General features: G+C 38.1%; 1 protein-coding gene across 3 annotated transcripts in view; it reads right to left on the bottom strand.

Annotated features, from left to right (window-relative positions):
- The window catches only part of wnt7bb (wingless-type MMTV integration site family, member 7Bb), a 54,850-nt gene that overhangs the window by 26,687 nt on the left and 8,494 nt on the right, over positions 1-19,669 (bottom strand). The window contains exons 1-2 of one of the 3 annotated variants that reach the window (XM_038288568.1): positions 18,592-19,060; positions 11,041-11,320 (exon numbers count right to left, since the gene is read on the bottom strand). In XM_038288568.1, the coding sequence (XP_038144496.1) occupies positions 11,041-11,314 (274 nt within the window). In that variant the 5' untranslated portion in view covers positions 11,315-11,320; positions 18,592-19,060. Of the gene's footprint in view, positions 1-11,040; positions 11,321-18,591; positions 19,061-19,669 lie in introns of those variants that run through there. The other 2 variants (XM_038288566.1, XM_038288567.1) reach the window with 2 other exon arrangements.

Below are 19,669 nucleotides of genomic sequence, written 5' to 3'. Positions count from 1 at the left end.
GAACCCTAATTTTAACCATAAAGTAATTCCTTTTCCCCCCTGGAATTAATGAATCTATATATGTGTAATCTGAAAATAATTTCAGTAGTTCTTCCCATGTACTGTAAAAATAACTAAATAAAAAAAATATATATATGTACTTCTCGCTCATATTAAACAAACCAAAAGCAAGTAATCTCATGCCCTGTCAACTGAGTAGTAGAATCCTCTGCCTATAAATATATAATTCTCTGATCTTCGTTAAAATGACATGCAATGTTTGTTTTTACAGCCTAATGTGTGACCTAGTGAATGAAATATTTTTTATGCACAAAACTATGACAAAAATCTGACTAAATCAGAAAATAAAACAGCATGATTGGCTTTATGGACAGCAGCGGAGGACACTCCGAGTTTACGGAAGAAAACCTGCTACGGAAAACCTGCTTCGTGAAACGGACCTCTGGGCATGTTTAGAAGTAGATGTTGGTTCTATAATTTAATGTTAATCGCAAAAGAAAATTTGTGAATGTGCTACTTTTCAGCACACAATAATAACTGAATTTATATGTTTCAGCACAGATTTTTAGTATTGGAAGCTTATCTTAAAAATGTAAAAAAAAAAAAAAAAAAAAAAAAAAGGTTATGCTGTATTATTATAAATGCCATAATTTTGTTTTGTTTTTAAAATCCAAGTCGATAGATTCCTTAGGCATATTTAAGCTATTTATGACGATAAAAATTCTGCATAATCTGTAAGTTTAATCGCTAACGTTCTGCTCTCTCTGCTTTTCCTCAGAGTAGCTTTGCCTCGTCTGTTCCTGTTTGGCTGTGACTCCATCCTGGAGAGAAATATCAGCTGTGCTGCTGTCATCAACACCTTCGTTGGAGATTGGCCTGTTTTCCAGCGTAGTCCTGTTTCTCTGACTGTGACTGGCTTGATGTGCTCTCTTCGTCCTCTGACATGGGAGCTGGCTCAGAGCTTGTCTGCCTGGCTGTGTGTTTCCTGGATGGGGCCACCTTTTAAAGCAGCTTTTTGTATCTCTGCTTCTGTCTCCTTGAACCCCAGTCGGCCTCAGCAGATGGCCGCTCACACTGAGCCTGGTTCTGCTGGAGGTTTCTTCATGTTAAAAGGGAGTTTTTCCTCTCCACTGTCGCTACAAGCATGCTTAGTGTGAGGGATTGCTGAAGAGTCAATGAGTCGATGCAATCAACTGGTTTTTCTTAGATAGAAAACTTTCAATCAATCTGACCGTATGATCTGGTGAACTGGAAAGTGCCTTGAGATGACATGTGATGTGAATTGGCGCTATATAAATAAACTGAATTGAATTGAAAAAAACAAATGTATTAATTCCAATGTTGTGACCATATTCTGGTCCCTTCTATTATGGCGATCTGTGTTACTGAACCTGAAGCAGGTGAGGGTCCCTCACTGCGTCAGTGGGGTAAAAGTATGGAAAATCCCTGGTTTTGGTTGCTTAGGTAATTGGAAATACACCTTAATGGTAGCCAGGGAAACATGAAATGCTCAGCTTCATCCCTGAGGTAAGGTATTAACTCTTTCAACAGTGAGGTTTTAGCAAAACTCACTTAGAAAATCAGCAAATACAGAGCTGTCGACTCTCACCCATTAGGAGTGACACTCACCCATCTCAGTGTCTTTACACACTCTCACTCCATATTCCCAATTTCTCACACTAAAAAATGACAGATATTAAAACTCAACTCTGTTCCACTTATTTATGTATAAAAATACCATGATCAAAATCCAGTCCATGTTTTTAATACAACCTTAGTGCTAATACACAAAGACGTGTCGGCTTCATATCCAATTCATATTCTCACCTATTCACTGTGCCAGATATGAAAAAAGACAGTTTTTATGAGGTATGTCGTTTTAATTTATTAGCTCATCTGGACTATGATAATTCCCTTTGTAAATTATTGAAGATTTTAAGCAATGTAGTGCTTGAGTAAATATGAAAAGAAAAAAAAATACAGCCGCTAGCTTAAATTATTGCTGTGGAGTCTGAGTGTAGGATCACATTAAATGGTTTGTTTTCTCTTTACCTGGTGCTTTTTTAAGTCCCAGTTTTAGTCCATGTTTGGCTCACAAGTTAAATAATTATTGCTCAGGGTAGTTTAATAATCTCCCATTGGCATTAAACCAACACAAATATTTAAATTCCTAAAGCCTTAAGGTTTGTCTCTCAAACCCTTAAGAGAACCACAAAAAGAAAAAGAACCATCACAATTTATTTTTCAAAAGATCAGCCACCCAAGAAAAGACCAACCACATCCAGATAGGATGTGCAGAAAAACTCATTTATCCTGGATTCATAGAGGAGGAACCACAGGGATGTTCTCTTTTAATTATCACTTATCATATTCATTTATTTTTTGTCCATTGATTATGTTTAAAAACATAATTTCCATCACACCTTCCAAACTGAAACATCCAGAGAAGTACCGTCTCCTGTCATGGTGAGATTTTATAAAATCTACAGCCTCCTAGAAGGTCTGGATTGTTAAGCTGTTTTGTCAATTGTGAAAAAGTCAAACAGGGAGTAACCAGAGCAGGCCATTTTATGACAAGGGGTCCAGTGTTGGCCTTTGATGCTGAGAGTAGCTGTTGAAAGGTGTCCACTTTCAGGCTCTAATCGCTGACTTCAAGTGCACTGTGGTTTGAAAAAAGCTGTAAGGTGTTCAGAGGCAGGTCTTTTAAGTGAAGGGCATCTCCATTACAGGTGGTTAGCCAGTGGAATGTACTGTTGCTCACAGAACAAGGCTTTTCTAGTCAAAACATGGCAGCAGGGTTAAAAAAAAAAGCAAAAGCAGCGCAAAATGATCTTATATTGATTATGGAATTGACATGTAAAGACAAACTCTTTCGTAGATTCAAATCTAATTATGGCAGAAAACATTAAATAATAAGCATTTCATAATTTAGCTAAAGCCTATAGGGAAAAAAGCCATCAAATACAGACAGAAATGATAAATGAAAAAATATTCTGCTAGCATGATTCACGGAGGGCACTTTGAACCTGAATGACTGATGGATTTGGCTGTTTTTCTTTAATTAGTTCTTCACAGTCTGCAACAAATCGCTCAATAATATCAATTTCTTTTAGCAGAGGATAATTCAATCCAAATTTCCACAATGCCACAGTACCAACTCCTGCCAACACCATAGTAGGGCAATAGGAATGAATACATAGTTAGTTTATGCACAGGAAAAAAAAAAGGTTTCCTAGACTTCAATTTTCACTCCATTAGGCCTTTATGGTGATGATTTTCCAGTTCGTCAGCGGGAGCTTAATATTAGGGCCTGAGACACAGGGGAAGCATCAATTTGAAGCTTCTTATGAGATGTGATGTTAAGTGGTGGTATCTGATTCCCCCCAAAAAGATTGCAATATCGGAATGCATTTAACCTAATTTAAAAAGAATCTGAAGCTTTAGTGCTTCTTTTTTTTTCAGATTTTGTTACATTAAAACTACATACCGCTATGTTTTGTGTGACTTTATGTGACAGAACAAAAGGATACATGGATAAGTAAACATTTAATAAATAGTTTTGAAAAGAATGCATTTGTATTTAGCCCATTCTTTCCAACCCATACTTAAAGAGCCAGCTCAACCAGCTGTCTTCAGAAGACACCTAATCCTTCAGAGGTTTAATGGATAACTTAGAGAAACAGCAATATCAACAAGACCAATAAACATGGCAGGATCAGCTTATGAAACAAAATGTCAACTTTTATAGGTCTCCAAAAGCACATTCAATTCATCATCTAAAAAAAGATGTCAGGAAGTATGGAGATTGGATGAGGACTTAAATGCAGTTCTTGTAGATTTATTGAAGTGGTGGTAAGAAAAGTGAAAATCCAGTAAATAACAGGCAGGGAACTCAGGGATCAAAACAAAAAGACACTTATGAGAAACATAAAGGAGAAAGGAAGAGAATACAGCAATAATGAACTGCAGAGTAGGAGAATTTTTGCCCAACAGAACAACTGATGGATTAATCAACTTAATGCACTGCAAAATGATCTAGAAACAAGTAAAAAATTCCTAAATTAAGCGTATTCACCCTTAATTTGAAAAGGTAAATGAGATAGTTTGCCAATAGAATGAATAATTTTAGTCTTAAAGGAATAGTACACCCAAAACATGATTAGCCTTCATTTTCTACTCACCCCCATGCTGAACAACACTCTGGAGTACTTTTTTGATATCTCAAATGCATCTGGAGATCTGGGAGGCTTCTTGCTGTCTGCTGACATTCAAATAATGGAGGTCTATGGTGACCGAGACAGAAAGGTCCATAAAAGTCCACAAAAAACGTGTCAATATTCCTCCATACTGCTCGTCCAATGTATTCCAAGTGTCCTGAGTGGGTAGCATCCAGAATTTACTCGAAACGAAGTCATTTAGAATGTTTTTAGAGCATAAACAGTAGTGTATAGGATTTCCTGAAAGCGCGCACATGCGCGCTCATGACACTACGGAAGCCGGCACACCAAACCAGATGAAAGTGCGCATTCAGCGTCTGCTCTGCCAATAATGCAAGCGTAGAAGAAGAAATGTGCTGTTTACCTGTGCAAAGAAAGAAACAACGAAAGAAAAATGTCTGAGGACTTCAGTGTTGAAAAAGAGCATGAGTTCTTTGCCGAGCTGAATGCGCTGGTTTGGTCTGCCGGCTTCCGTAGCGTCGTGAGCGCGCATGAACGCGCTTTCAGGAAATCCTATACACTACTGTTTATGCTCTAAAAACATTCTAAATGACTTTTTTTCGAGTAAATTCTGGATCCTACCCACTCAGGACACTTGGAATACATTGGACGAGCAGTATGGAGGAATATTGACACGTTTTTTGTGGACTTTTATGGACCTTTCTGTCTCGGTCACCATAGACCTCCATTATTTGAATGTCAGCAGACAGCAAGAAGCCTCCCAGATCTCCAGATGCATTTGAGATATCAAAAAAGTACTCCAGAGTGTTGTTCAGCATGGGGGTGAGTAGAAAATGAAGGCTAATCATGTTTTGGGTGTACTATTCCTTTAAGGAAAGATAATTAGATAATATGCACTTTAAAAAAAGACAATGCAATTGTGTTTTCTTATTTTAAGTATAAATTGTCTTGTTCCATTGGCAGAATGTCTCTTTTACCTCCTCAATACAAAAACAAATGCACTTATTTTAAGAAAAAAAATACTTATCTAGATTTCGATTTTTTGCAGTGTGGGAGCAGGTGTGGACAGAAGTAGCTAGAAGGGAGCTAAGGGGGAAGGAAAGGGGCACCCGGGTGCAACAGAGAGTAACCACAGAATACAAAAGGGCTAAAATATAACTGGAAAAGAACTTAAAGGAAGCTAAACGGGAAATCAACTAATGACTAAAAAGTACAAAACGACCAGGGGGAAACTAGAGGATGGGGGAAGGGACAGGAGATAACTTAAGATAACTGTGAAGCCATGGGAAACTGATGATAACTGTAAACAGTGAATGGAAAAATACAACTCGAACAATGACCAAAGAATGCTGAATAGGAGGAAATAGTTCAACTAAGAAGTAGTTCAAAAATTATATAAATCTATATCTATATAAACAGCAAACACAGAATAACATAAATCAAACCATAACTGAAAAACCAAAACTTGGACAGAAAAAAATGCCCACAGCAGCAGATCATGAGAGATGTAGGGGGACAGAGCCACAAACGTAACAGGACTTGGTGATCCATATTAAATTATACTGTAGATCAGGGGTTTTCTAAAATCAGTCCTTATGGTTCAGGGTGTTGGTATATTTTAGATGATCTTTTGGTTCATCTTACAAGAATAAACGAAATGGTTCATTAGAAGATTCTTGTAAAATTAGATGTTAAGGATCTTCTTAATCATTTAGAGTCTACAGTGTTGGAGCAGTAAATCAAAGTCCAGAGTGAAATTAGATTGAGGATTGGTACCAGGACTTGAAATCTAATGTTCACAGAATCTCTTTAGTGTAGCTGAGCCTGAATTATTTTCTAAGCAAGTATCAATTTCTTTTCCTATGGGCCTACTGTTCACCAAAAGAGACAGTGTTTTGTTTTATCTTACAGCTAATGCACAGCTGGTAGAGATATATCCCAAAAGACCCAAAAGAGCATTTATAAATACATTAAAATTTGGCTGTAAAAATTATTGAGACCTGTATAAAAGTAGAAAACAATGTATGCCTCACAGTTCCGATTTTTTTCTCTAAATCCTAATCAAACACGGGGTTTTGGTTACATGCTGAGGAAATGAAGAAACATTTGAGACAAAATGAAAAAGCCTGGTCTGGTTCAACCAGATCATACTGACTGTATGATCTGGTTTAATTGTAAAGCGCCTTGAGATGACATGTGTTGTGAATTGGCGCTATATAAATAAACTGAATTGAATTATTAGGCAGATATTAATATCTTCTGAATTTAAATACATCAGGCAGTTATGCCTGAGGAACTGCTATTCCAGATTTATAGACAAACATTTTGATAAGAGACTGTATAGAAAATATCATTTGCCATGCTACCTGTGTACTAAATCTTTTCCGCACAAACTTGATGCAGGTATTTGCGGGAGAGCTTTCAATAACTAAAACAAGTAGCGCATAACTGTAAAGTGGAAGAAAATTATGTGAACCTATAAAAAAGTCTGACATGCATTTACTCTGGTTACTCCTTAACTCAGTCCTTTCAACAGTCAAAAAGTGCAGATGGAAACAATATGGTGCTGACTCAGCGAGGAGCCCATATTTGAACAAGTCACTATGCCAAACATAGAACACTCATTCATAAAAACAACAATATGGCAAACACGTTAGTGTTAGATTGGTATGGGAATTATTTGCTTTTTTTAAAACTGTGTCAGCGACGTAATTCATGCATATTGGTAAATTATGAAAAGTGTGGATAAAACCTTACTCATAAAAAATATATATCTTATATTTTGAGATTCTGATACAACATTTAAATGGTAAATGGTAAATGGCATGTACTTATATAGCACCTTTATTCAAGTTAGACTTGACCAAAGCGCTTTACACTACATTCATTCACCCATTCACGCACACACTCACACACTGATAGTGGCAAGCTACGTTGTAGCCACAGCTGCCCTGGGGCTCACTGACAGAAGCGGGGCTGCCGTACACTGGCGCCACCGGGCCCTCTGACCACCATCAGTAGACAATGTAGGTGAAGTGTCTTGCCCAAGGATTTGAGTCTAAACCAGGCCCATTAGTCCACACATTTTAGCATAGCAGCTCAGAAAAAACAGTTTCACTGCGTGACATCGAGGGGAAAAAAACAGTCAAAATAATGAAAGGGATAAACAGAATTTTAGACCTCCACAGGTTTGGGTATATCCATACTCTAGGTACCTTTTTCAGATGCCCCAAAGGTGCAACATTTATCTGTTTTAATTATATTTAGCAAGCCTAAACATCTGAGGTATATCCAGCTACTACATTATTCAGAAAGGAGAATGACTCCGATTCCCAGTTATTTAACATTTTCTAACACCAAAAATGTGAATCTAGAAAGTAGAAGAATTCTCACATATTCATATTCGCAATGAAATGGATCCGACACTAACTTTGGAATTGGATCAGATTATCCTTTCCCAATGTATCAAAGTAAAAGCCAGAGTCTTGCAGTATGCATTTACAAACGCATGAGAATCCACATTTATACCACTCCGACTTAAACTGTTCAATCATGCACTAATATTGGTTAAGATGGAGCACATGGCTGTAATTAAAGCAGGAGCTGCCGAGCCCTAATCCTAATGACACTCTTTTGTCTGATAAAACATCAGTGAGAAAAAAATCTGGTGACATGTCTCTGGTGTTGGAGGTCAAGGTGAGACGTGGTAAATTCATCCACCCATCCATTTTCCATCATGCTTATCCAAAGCGGGGTCGCGAGGGGTGCCGGTGCCCATCTCCAGCTGTCTACGGGCGAGAGGTAGGGTACACCCTGGACAGGTCACCAGTTCATCTCAGGGCACAGGGTAAATCTTTCATTTCAAAAGGTCTTACATATCATCTGATCAACTAAGACCTGCTAAGATGAGCAGCAGAGCCTACCCAAAAGAATGCTTTTGTAAATTCTTAACAGCACTAAGAGTGCTGAACAAGGGGGTTCTCAAAACAAGTTTACTTCAAGAGATTATATGACTCAGAACAATATAAGGTAATGAAGATAATTTGCCAGCTTTAAGTATTTGTCCTGTATGTTACACACTTTCACCCACAAAGAAGCCAGGCATGGACACAACCAATTTAACCTAATTAACAACAGATGTATCCAACTATTCTGTCCAACATGGCTTGGCTAGAATAACACCATTAGTTGTCTTCCTATTTGAGATATCATTTTTTAAAACATAGATCCTCCCGATTATCACTGAAGCGCAACTTTTTCCAAAGGTTTTCCATGAGCCCTGCACGACCATTGAAGATTAAATGCTGCAAACTCAAACAGAAGCACAAGCTCCATCGATAGAAGGCATATCATGCTCGTAGGCAGCAACCTCATCTAACTTCAGGCCATCTCCGATGGAGAGAAATCGACAGTAAATTAAGCTCTTGCGAGCTTGGGTGGTGAAAAATTGCATAACAGATTGTGTGTTACTGATTTGCATTTTAGCCTGCATGAAGGGCATAGCTTGGCTTTGGCTTGTGTTGAGACACAAGTCATGGGGTTCAGCAGGTTCAGGGCTGTTACCAAATGTTTTAGATTCTTTATAAAATCAAGACAATATAATGGCATGCATTATGCAGATTATTTTCTCATTTCAGAAATAAGCCAAATCCAGGATGCTTTTTTATTAAATTGTTAACCAAAACAGTCCACCCAGTACGCAGCCTTGTTAAATCAAACTCAATGTATTACAACTAAAAACAGCAAGTATTTACATAAAGCTTGTGTAATATAGAGCCCCTGTCACACCTTAACAATTTAGACCAGCATATGCCTGACGTACGAAAAATCTGGCAAAAACTGGGGCATACGTTGGATTAGTTATGGGTACGTTTTGTATAAGTTATGAGCATGCTCAAGTACGCTGAAGCACACTGAAACACGCTGGCATACCTTGGCATACAAGTATATTGAGAAATTTTGAGATGCTTAAAATTTCTCGACCTATGCCAGCGTATGCTCATACGTGGGGCATGATTTACAGGTAAGTTATCTGATCGTTCTCATACCTTAAGTGTAAGTTACTCATAAGTTGTGGTGTCTAACTTATCCAAAACCTTTTAGTAACTTGTGCATAACTAATGCGTAACTTATCAAGAACTAATCTCCAATGTTTAGCAAAATATTTGACGTGTTCCAGACGACCGAACATACAGCTACTGTAAAGTGACAAAATTGAACAGTTTTGATATAAAACAGGTGTTCACAGGAGGAAACAGTGAGCAAGATGGTGAGTGTGATGGATCCTCGCTGCATTCATGCCCAATTCCAACAAACTTCCTAGCAGACATGACGCTCAATCTGCTTCAACTGCAAACCATCTTTCTTTCTTTTCCTTTTTTGTAGCGGGCGTTAAGAAGCAGCTAGGTTAATACCGTGATCAAAAAAATCTTTTAATGCAGGTCAGGTGCCATCACTGCCCCCCTCAGGACACCGGCTTATGGCATTTCATGGGAATTATTCTACGGTGTGTTATGCGTAAGTTAGGCTGTAGTTTGACATAAGTCCTGGACTTGGTATGAATACTCTATGTATACACCCAAGATTGAAAAAAATACATAGAAAGTTCAGCATATGCCAGCGTTTTAGATGACGTCAGATATATGCTGTCTATAGGTGTGTCCTAACAAATGTGTTGATCATAAACTTGACCAAAACATTGATGACATCTTTTTAAAAATAATTCAACCTAAAAAAATATTTAATCCTCTTAACTCTATAATCTTTAAATAAAACCCAGTGCAACAGTGTTTTCTCTATGTTTTACAGCTAATTACTTAATTATTTTTTTTTCAGCTTTTATTGTCATTACACTGTCACAGAGAAACAAAATGAACTCCCTGCATTTAACCCATCCCTTTGAGGAGCAGTGGGCTGCCATTGTGCGGCGCCCGGGGAGCAGTGTGGGTCTTTTGCTCAAAGTGTGTGTCTGTGGGGGTGGGGCTAGAACTCAGAACCTCAGGATCCCAAGCTCTATGCCCTAACCACTAGGCCATCTCAAACCAACAACCTCTAGAATGGAAGTCAATGTCTTACAGCTGACACCACTGCAGTGTACTTTGCAATAGCAAACTACACTCCCAATTACCAAATTGTAGTAAACAAGCAGCATCAGAAAGATCAAGACACACAGGAGAGGGTGGAGAAAAGCTTTTAAAAGTAGTTTTTCAAAAGTAGTTATATCATAAAACCGTGTCCCAAGCATTTTACAGGGTTCTGTTCAAGCCATCATCTGAAAGTAAAAACATACAACTTGGAATCTACCAGTACATGGATGTCCACCTAAACCAAAAACTTGGGGAAGCATTAATCAGAGAAGCAGCCAAGAGACTAAGGTAACTGGAGTGGTAGACACCCTGTGAACAGGATGGCTAGGTGTTGTAAAGCTCACAAATCTCTTTTTTTATGAAAGAATTGCAAGAAGAAAGTTATTGTTCAAAGAAACCAACAAAGAATGCCAATTCAAAGTTAGCCAACAAGGGAAATGTTCAAAGCACATCTAAAAAAAAATAAGTTTTAAATTGATGTATTATATACTACATTTAAGAGTACTAAATCATGTGTGATCAAACAGAGAAAATATGAAAATTATTTTTGACAAATGTAACACATTACAACATTTTAGATTACACAGATCTAAATGGACCTCACATCTAAATGTTATAAGGATATAAACAAGGTATTCTAAAATAACTTCACACTATAAAAAATATCTTCAGAACTCCAAATGGTAAACCCTAGAGATATTTAGATGGGGATAGCTATAAAAATGGCATAAATACATACAGTTACTTTTCTCTTCAGTGAAAGAACTCAGACTGACCTACTCGAAGCTCCTGCCCAAAGACCGTTCTCTCTCCGAGCGCTGAACAGTTCCAGCGTCCATATCGGAACTGGTACTGACACTCATTGATGCCCATTTGGGCACCTTCGCCCACAACTATGATGGCGTCCGGCCGGGTCTGGCAGATGCCTCGCTGGCGAGGTGCCAGGCCTGGAATCTTGTTGCAGATGATGTTGGCACCCAGAGCCACAACCGAGGACAGGGCCCTGCCGGGGAAAGAAAAACACACAGCCATACATACACAAACCCACATACACACCCACACACCAGACACACAAACAGACTGAGTTAGACCTTGTTTGGACAAGCCGCACTGCATGAAAATATCACTGGTTGGTGGATAACCACAAAAAAAGAAAAAATTAACAAATTGAGTTGAGCATATCTCATCTGGTTACAGTACATTTTGCAGTCCATAGTATTCATGAACCGTAGGGAGAGGAATATTTCCCCCATTGCATAAGATCAGGGTTAGGCAACCTTTCTTATGTCTTATGTCAGTGCCATCTTAAATCTCCTCAGAAGTCAATGTGCTAAATTATTCACTGTATTACAATACATGCATTTAATCCTGTATATCAGAAACCCTAAAAGCTGCATTTTTTTCAAAAAACATGTTTTTTTCCATAAAGAGACCAACAAAATAGCAAAAGAAGCATACAACAGAAGATACATATTGTATCTTCTCGCACAAATGATTGAAAAAAGTAAACTTAAATAACATGATGTGCATGTTAACAAAAAAACATACCTATTGCTGACATCTCATTGATTGGTATTTGCCAGTTCTGGATTTACTTAAGGGAGGACAGAGGTCTAACAGAGCTGCTGAGCACATTTCATATGATGGAAAATCTGCTTACACAGATATATAGAGCCAAATACTAATAGGTCCTGCTCAATGTTCCTGAGATTGTTCAAAATGTCTGGTAGCTATGTCCGGTTTGTGAAAATGCAGGCCTCATACACAGCTGTACATGTTGTTGCTTTTTAAACTAGACCCCGCACAGAATCAAGCTCTCCAGATCAATCAGACACATTTCCGTGTCATGTCCACACCATAAGAAGGGCAAATCCAGCAGCTCATCGAAGCCTTTTGGTGTGATGAGAAATAAAAACACTTTTGCAAAACACCTCAATGTCCTGAAAACTTGTTGGGATTTCTGTCTTTGGATGCCTCTATATTCCCATCCTGCAGATGCTATATTTTCTCTCTTTGCTGTTATATGTAATAAGACCAAAAAGCCAGCAACATCCTTCTGACTGGTTAGAGAAGCAACTAAAACCTGGACAGCAGAGGTGTCAAGAAACGAAGCAGAAATACTTTGTTACTGTATTTAAGTACACTTTTTAGGTATTTATACTTTACTCCATTACCTCATTTTCTTCCTACTTCTAACTTCTACTCATTAAATTTTCACACAAAATATTTAGAAGTACAAATTCTACTTCTGACTTCTACTCATCACATTTTCACACAAGTATCTGTACTTTCTATTCCTTACATTTTTAAAACAGATGTTAATCGTTACTCTGGGCTTCGGTTTAATGTTTATAAATATTTATTTCACGTCATGTACTCCATCCAATGCAGATCATTGGCTCCATCTATATTTAGTGAAAACTAGTGTGATTGGATGAGTCCTATAATGCAAACACTCATTGGTTAGCTAAAGGAAATCATCAGAAGCAAGCAGGTGTTCTTCAAACTGCTAATGTGAATTGTCTATCCCATGCTACAATGTGGGATTCAGAAAAAGATGTTGAAATGTCTGAAAGTTAGGACACAGGTGAGAGCGTATCGGGAGATGGAGACCAACAAGACCTCCCTCATCCTTGGCCCTATCTCAAAGGATTTTTAGAAATAGTTGTAAAATTAAGCTTTCAATTGATATAGTGGCATCTGGCTGTTTTTTTAAAGGTTACTTTATACTTTTATACTTTAAGTAGATTTTGGAGCACATACTTTTTCACTTTTACTTGAGTAAAGAGGTCAAGTTGATACTTCAACTTTTACCAGAGTGTTTTTTAAACTGCAGTATCTATACTTCTAATTAAGTAACAAATGTGTGAACTTTTGACACCACTGCTGGTCAGGGATTTCTAGCCAATCACTAATTAATGCAAAGTGAAGATACTGTCATTAGCAACTCATCTGTCTGTGCTAACTAATGTAGAATCCTTAGATGAATGTGCTGTGTTACTTCAGGTAACCCCTTGTGTTCCACTTGTGGCGCATGTTCCCATACGGGACACAGTCCATCCTAGCATCTGTCGTGTCATTGGGTATTTTTCCCCAAAAAAACCCAGAAATCTCCTATCCGTACAATGAAGCAAACATAAACAATCCTCTACATTTATTTTATTGGCACTGTTACAGGTACCGATAATTCTGTCATACATTTACTCAAGCGATGTCTAAAATTAGTGATAATCTTAAACATGTTGAAGACAATACAGTAGGAGCTTGCAGAAAGCCTGGATGCATGTTTGACTATACTGCTGACATTAAGCGCTGGCTTTGATGATGACAGTCTGACTAACAAGTTTGGGGTTTCTGTACTAATTGCTTGGTACCATACTGCAATGAACTGATTCCAGACTCTCAATGTGTCATTATGCTTATGAGAAAATGACACCCCTCGTACTCTGCTCTACTTAGAGAGAGACAACAACACACATGCAGTAATTTGCTGTAAATACAGAAAAAGCATACGTTTAAGGTGGGCTCTGCAGTTGCTGTGGAAGCCAAAAACAGATTAGTGCCAAAAAGAAAGTGCCAACTCCCTCCAGGTCTGTGTTTACAGCCATCAAAACTGTGTAGATACATACTTTTCAAACATGTTGAGGACGGGCAGCCAGAAATGAACTTGGAGGAACACTGCTGCTTTGAAATACGACGTTGACCTCGAAAAGGATTAACCGCAGACATGAGTGAACAAACTCAGGCAAATTGTGTGTCAGAGTAAAACAGGATGGCAGAGCTCAGGGATGGAACAAATGAAGAGGAACAATGCTGAAGAAACACAGTTTTATTGCATCATGATTCAACTTAACAGAGAATCTGAATAAAAACCAAGGACAAAAGTATATATATATATATATATATATATATATATATATATATATATATATATATATATATATATATATATATATATATATATATATATATATATATATTAGGGGTGGAATGGTTTCGGTTTCGTGGTCATGGTTTTCGGTTCGGTTCGATATATGTTGATCATTACACCGAAATCCCATAAAGATTTATGAAATTAAGGAAAAAAATCCCCCAAAAAATAATGGATTGTAATTATTGAATTAAATGATCCGCGGAAACCCTGGATCATTTCCGCATGTTTTGCTGCTTTGTATTTAATCATCTGGCACATGCTCTCCACCATCTCCAAGGACCTCAGAGGGGAGCGGACGGGAGCCACAGTGGAGGCTGTAGGCTTTGCTTTGAGCAGCCGGTCTGGAGCGCAGCGGGGCGAAGCGGACCGGAGCGCTGATGGAGTATGAGGGATTTCGGGGTTAGCATGACATGTTGGTCATGTTGCTGTTAGCATAAACAAAACGTGTTGCACAATGCTTGCACACTGTTGCACTTTTATCCACAACTTTCTTCAGCCGTCATCGTAGGTCAATCTAAATGCAAAGCGGTCCCATACAGCAGACCTATAAAGTGCTGCTGGCGTGTCTTCCAACTCCTGTTCTTTCCCACTCGCCATACCGACACAATTCTCCACAACAACCGATTTTTTTCTGCTACATCCGGCTACGCTACTTCGCTTCTTCTTCTTCTTGTTTACTACTGATGGTTGGCTTTGGTCGCAGTACCGCCACCTTCTGCTCTGGAGTGTAAACGCTTCACCTATGAGAAAAAGGAGCAGCGCATGAACCGAACGCAACACACGCGAACCGAACCGAGACAGTCGAACCGAACGGTTCGGACGGTTTTCATAAATCGTCCCATCCCTAATATATATATATATATATATATATATATATATATATATATATATATATATATATATATATATATATATATATATATATATATATTTATATATATATATTGTTTGGATTAATAAAACACAAACTAAGACGGAGTGTGATGTGGAAGAAAAAGGGTACAATTTTTATCAAAATATTTACCAAACAAAATAAATTGTGGCATTTGGGTTTTCATTTAGCCCTGCTTTACTCTGACGACTATTGATAAAATCCAGTGCAACCAAAAGTCTTTCAGTGTCACCAGATTACTAAACAGAGTTAATGTAAATGTAAAATTAGAACACAAAATGAAGAACAAAAAGATAAAGAAGCCTTTTCTAGTAAAACAAAATAGTTTGATGTTGTGAAGAGACAAAATATAACAAAAAAAAATTTTTATTAGGGAAAAATTTTGGAGTGCATTAAAAATAGGACATTTTAAAATAATTTCTGGATTCTCTCTGAACATTTCTATGCCAGTAGAAGCAAAGAACTTGAAATGTTTTAGTCCAAGAAAGAAGAAAACCTTAAGGCGGAGGTCGACTTGGCTGGGAACAAGACATTTGTCAGGTCCACAGCAAACACTGCAGCCGGCTGCTGCTTTCAGACCGTCTTTGCACTCTCTGCTTTTAAACATAATTGAACTCTCCTCACCTTTTGTGACCCTCAGCTGTATATGTGGTTGTTCCTAGCAACCATGATGTTCCCGTCTGTACGAGCTGAAAGGGCACACTCATTTAAAATGAACAAATTGCTACTGGAGAAACATGATTCCTTATGTAATTAATTAATCAAATGATGCTCATGCTCTTTATGCACTGGGTGACTTTATTTTATTTTATTGTTACAGTAAGTGTCTCTGCTGAAAGTCAATGCAAATCTTTGCAGACATTTCCTCCACCTACAAAGGCTTTTCTTTTGTTTCTTCTCTCAAGCGTTTCACTTGTTCATCACCCAATAATTTTACCAAAAACACAAAGAGTACCGATGCTGTCCCCACATAACAGTTGAATACCAAACAGAGAATTCCGGAGCTAAGCTTTTAAATCCCTGCATCATTGCAGCACACAAACGCAATTCTGTTTGCTTAGCCACTTCTCTGTGTGTGTCAGGGGACAGCTCTCCCATGAGACAAAAAAGAAAAGTGTCACAAATTTGCACCTGTACTCTTCTGCAACTGTAATGACAGAATACCAAAGAAGAATTAATTTAGCATTACCCAATGTCATGGGTTTGTAAGAAAGAAAAGCCTCACAGGTTGTATTACTGAGCAGGGTGGCCCTAAAAGAAACCATAGCCTCATGGCATACAACGTGCTTTCAGCCACTCACTCTATCACATGAAACACTAAGAACCTGACTGAAATGCTGTTAAGCTCCAGGGGTATGCATCTTCCACCGAGGAATGCACTTACCAAAATGCCTGAGACACAACTGATTCAAGAGAATAAAAGCAGTGAATCACTGTTGTGTTAGTGCTGAATAATCTGTGCGCACAAGCAGTATAACCCAAAAAGTTTGGACAAGTGCCGATAGATAGTCAACTTCTCCTGCTGTAAGCAACAAAGGGTTACATAGTGCTGCCCCAACCTGTTGCTGCCCGACGCTAGCCAGCTGTCCGCCACACTCTTCTTTCTCTATTTATTTCTTTTTCTTATAAGCACGGTGTAGTGCTTTTCAAATGGGCCCCTGCCTAGCTGAAGAGTGTGTTGATGTGCTGCATCTCAGCATGATGCTCCAGCTGCAATAAGGCAAACAAGGGAGCCTTAAAGATTAGAGGGAGGGGATCTGAAAAGGTCAATAGTGTCCAGAATTTGTTTCAGAGAAACCAAAGAAATAGGGCCGAAGGCAGAATTCTCCACTAAATGTTTTAGTACTCTTTATTTTGTTAGTTAGTTTGTTTGTTTATGTTTCCCATTATTGGTTCTCCATCCATTCAGTTTGAGACTATGAATAATACTGAATAAAAGCCCTTTTGCTCTTAATTGTTTGGTTTAAAACAAAATATTGAAACATTGATTTTATTTGTACATTTACCTGCTAAAAGGAGAACTTTTATTTAAGCCTATATAAAAAAAATCTTGATTTGAAAGATTGATTTCTCCATCAACTGGAGTTTCTTATTGCCAAATATTATTGGCATTTAGTAACATTTTAGCTGTAGCTTAATAAAATAGAACTTTAATCCGAAGCAAGAATATTAATGTTAATAAATACGGTAAATGTCGGTTTGGTTTAGGCATAAATTATGCTTAAATGATTCAAAAAGACACTATTTTGTATTGCTTGGATGGCAGGCCACCCCTATTTATAGTAGAAGAAACCACATCTATTTTGGATTTAACTTTGGGGTCTCTGGGCAGCAGGAAGAGAAGAGCAGGATGGAGTGGATGAGGAATTATTTTCGGAAACTTTCTTAAAGCCAGTGTTCTACTTTAGACAAACGAGGAAGAGAAGAGAAAGGAAAATGTGTGTTAAACACAACTGCAATATGCAATGTAATATTTAACAATTACATCACCATCTCAACATTTTCCAGTATCGTGAGCCCTTTTGTTACCACTATAATGAAATAGTGCTGCGCACTGCAGCTGGCTGATATTTGATTAGCAGCTTCTGATTCTGCTCTAAAGGTTCAGTTCATTTTCTGGAGAGTTTAGAGTGCATTTAATCACTACTTGTTTAACATATAAAAATGTCATCTGATCATACTTGACGAAGATTACTTTACTCTAAATAGGGATTCTCCAAAAGCACAATTTTGGATTTTCTTAAGACGAGATTTGTGAAACAAACAAACTGTATTTTCTGCACCTTTCTGGTTGTGTTCGAAGCAGCATTATTTATTAGAAGCATTAAAGCTACAAAAAAGAAGGAGCATATTTGGGCACCTTTGTCTATTATGCATACCAATCACCCCAACTGCAATGCAAACACCTAAAGCAATTACTTGTTGACAGCACATTACACGTCATATAATATCGTATCAAACAATAACACTGACCAAACGTGTCATTTGTAACCAAACGTGCATACATTCAACTTTCCTCTCAAAAAGAAAATAAAAATGTGAATTTTCAAGAACACATCTGCCACTCAGTGGCCCAAATGAATCCTTGTGCATGTTTCTGCAAAATTAACATATGATTCGATTATGAAATCCAGCAAAAATATTTGCTGGGTTATTAAAGATTACATCATTATCTACTAATAATGAGTAGACTGAAGACTAAATAATGAACTGCCCACTCCCACGTGGATTGATTTTCTTAAAATGCCCACACAGATGATAATCCTCAATTTTTTTTTTCTCTAATATGTAAAAACGTGAAAAATAAACAGTTCTTAAGCATTTGGACATGCGCTCTCAAAGCAGCGCTATAATAAATACATTAAACATTGGAAAAGAGAAATTTGTGTATCTTCAGTAGGATTTAATTGTTGGGATTAAAATAAATGTGCGGTTTTGGATGAGAGCGCGCAGGCTCCGGAGTTAATTAAGGAGCAGTTAGGTTAATTGGCTCTGACTTACAGGTAGCTGCCGCTCGTCAGAATCAGGAAGATCTGCGGGTAGTAGACTGACAGCAGTACACTGCGCGACGAGAGGATGATCATGATGACATTGAGCGAATGGCCGCACTCGGACTGGATCAAGACGACTTCGATTGAAGTTGGAAATAAAGAAATCCTTTTATTTACTCCCGGTTTTTTATGTCCGCTCCAGAGAGGGTCGAATACAACGAGAGATCTCGGTTCTACGCAGCTCCGAGCTCCCTGCAGGGCCGTGTGCGCGCCGGGGTTGGCTCTGACATCTCTCAGCAGCCGAGGGTCTTACACTCTACTGCGGGCTCTCCGAGCCGGAATGATGATGGTTGTAGGGATTCTGCGGGGCAGAAAAGTGCCTCTCTGCGCTCTCATGAGGATCGTGCCTGCCATTGGGCAGGAGGAGACACTGCTATCCGCCCACTTTGCCACGGCGGGACAATAGGGTGACACTGATCCGATCCCCGGGTGGATGTGAAGGAGTTTTCATTCATGACCACCACCCATAACCACCGCCGCCGCTCCTACCCTAAACCCACCTAGTCATAAATAAACAAACAGAGATGAAGGCTGCAGGAGCTTCAAAGTCTGAGCGCACACTTTTCTGACAAGACCTGAAATTCAACAAGTCGGCACCATATTAAATGATACCTCTGCGCATTTTAGGATAGACAATAAAATCTTATCTCTGGAATTCACATTGAAGCCCAAATAAATCACTATGCTGCCTTTACTGCTAATATAGGAAAGGTTTTCTTTTCTTATATGAGGAAAACATAGCCGTCTAGATTTGGTTATATTATATTATAACAACCTATACATTTTGAAACTCCACTTTTGTAAGAATTGTCCGGATTATCAAACAATCAAATGAGCAAAGGAAAAGACAACTAACTACACTAAGAGAATTGTACCAATTTGAAAAGATTTAATTTAAAGTCTTTGTTACGCAAACTGTTTAAATAAAGTTAAGAAAATTTGTTAAATTTTAATTATTTAAGCTAAACATTTTTTTGTTTAGATCATTTGAGTTATTCATAATCATGAATCAAACTTTATATCTAGAT

The sequence above is a fragment of the Cyprinodon tularosa genome, unplaced genomic scaffold (assembly GCF_016077235.1).
Source record: "Cyprinodon tularosa strain WSP-4 unplaced genomic scaffold, ASM1607723v1 ctg258, whole genome shotgun sequence".
NCBI lineage: Eukaryota > Metazoa > Chordata > Actinopteri > Cyprinodontiformes > Cyprinodontidae > Cyprinodon > Cyprinodon tularosa.
Note: the sequence above shows the minus strand (reverse complement) of the source record. Positions and strands in the feature narration are given on the sequence as shown.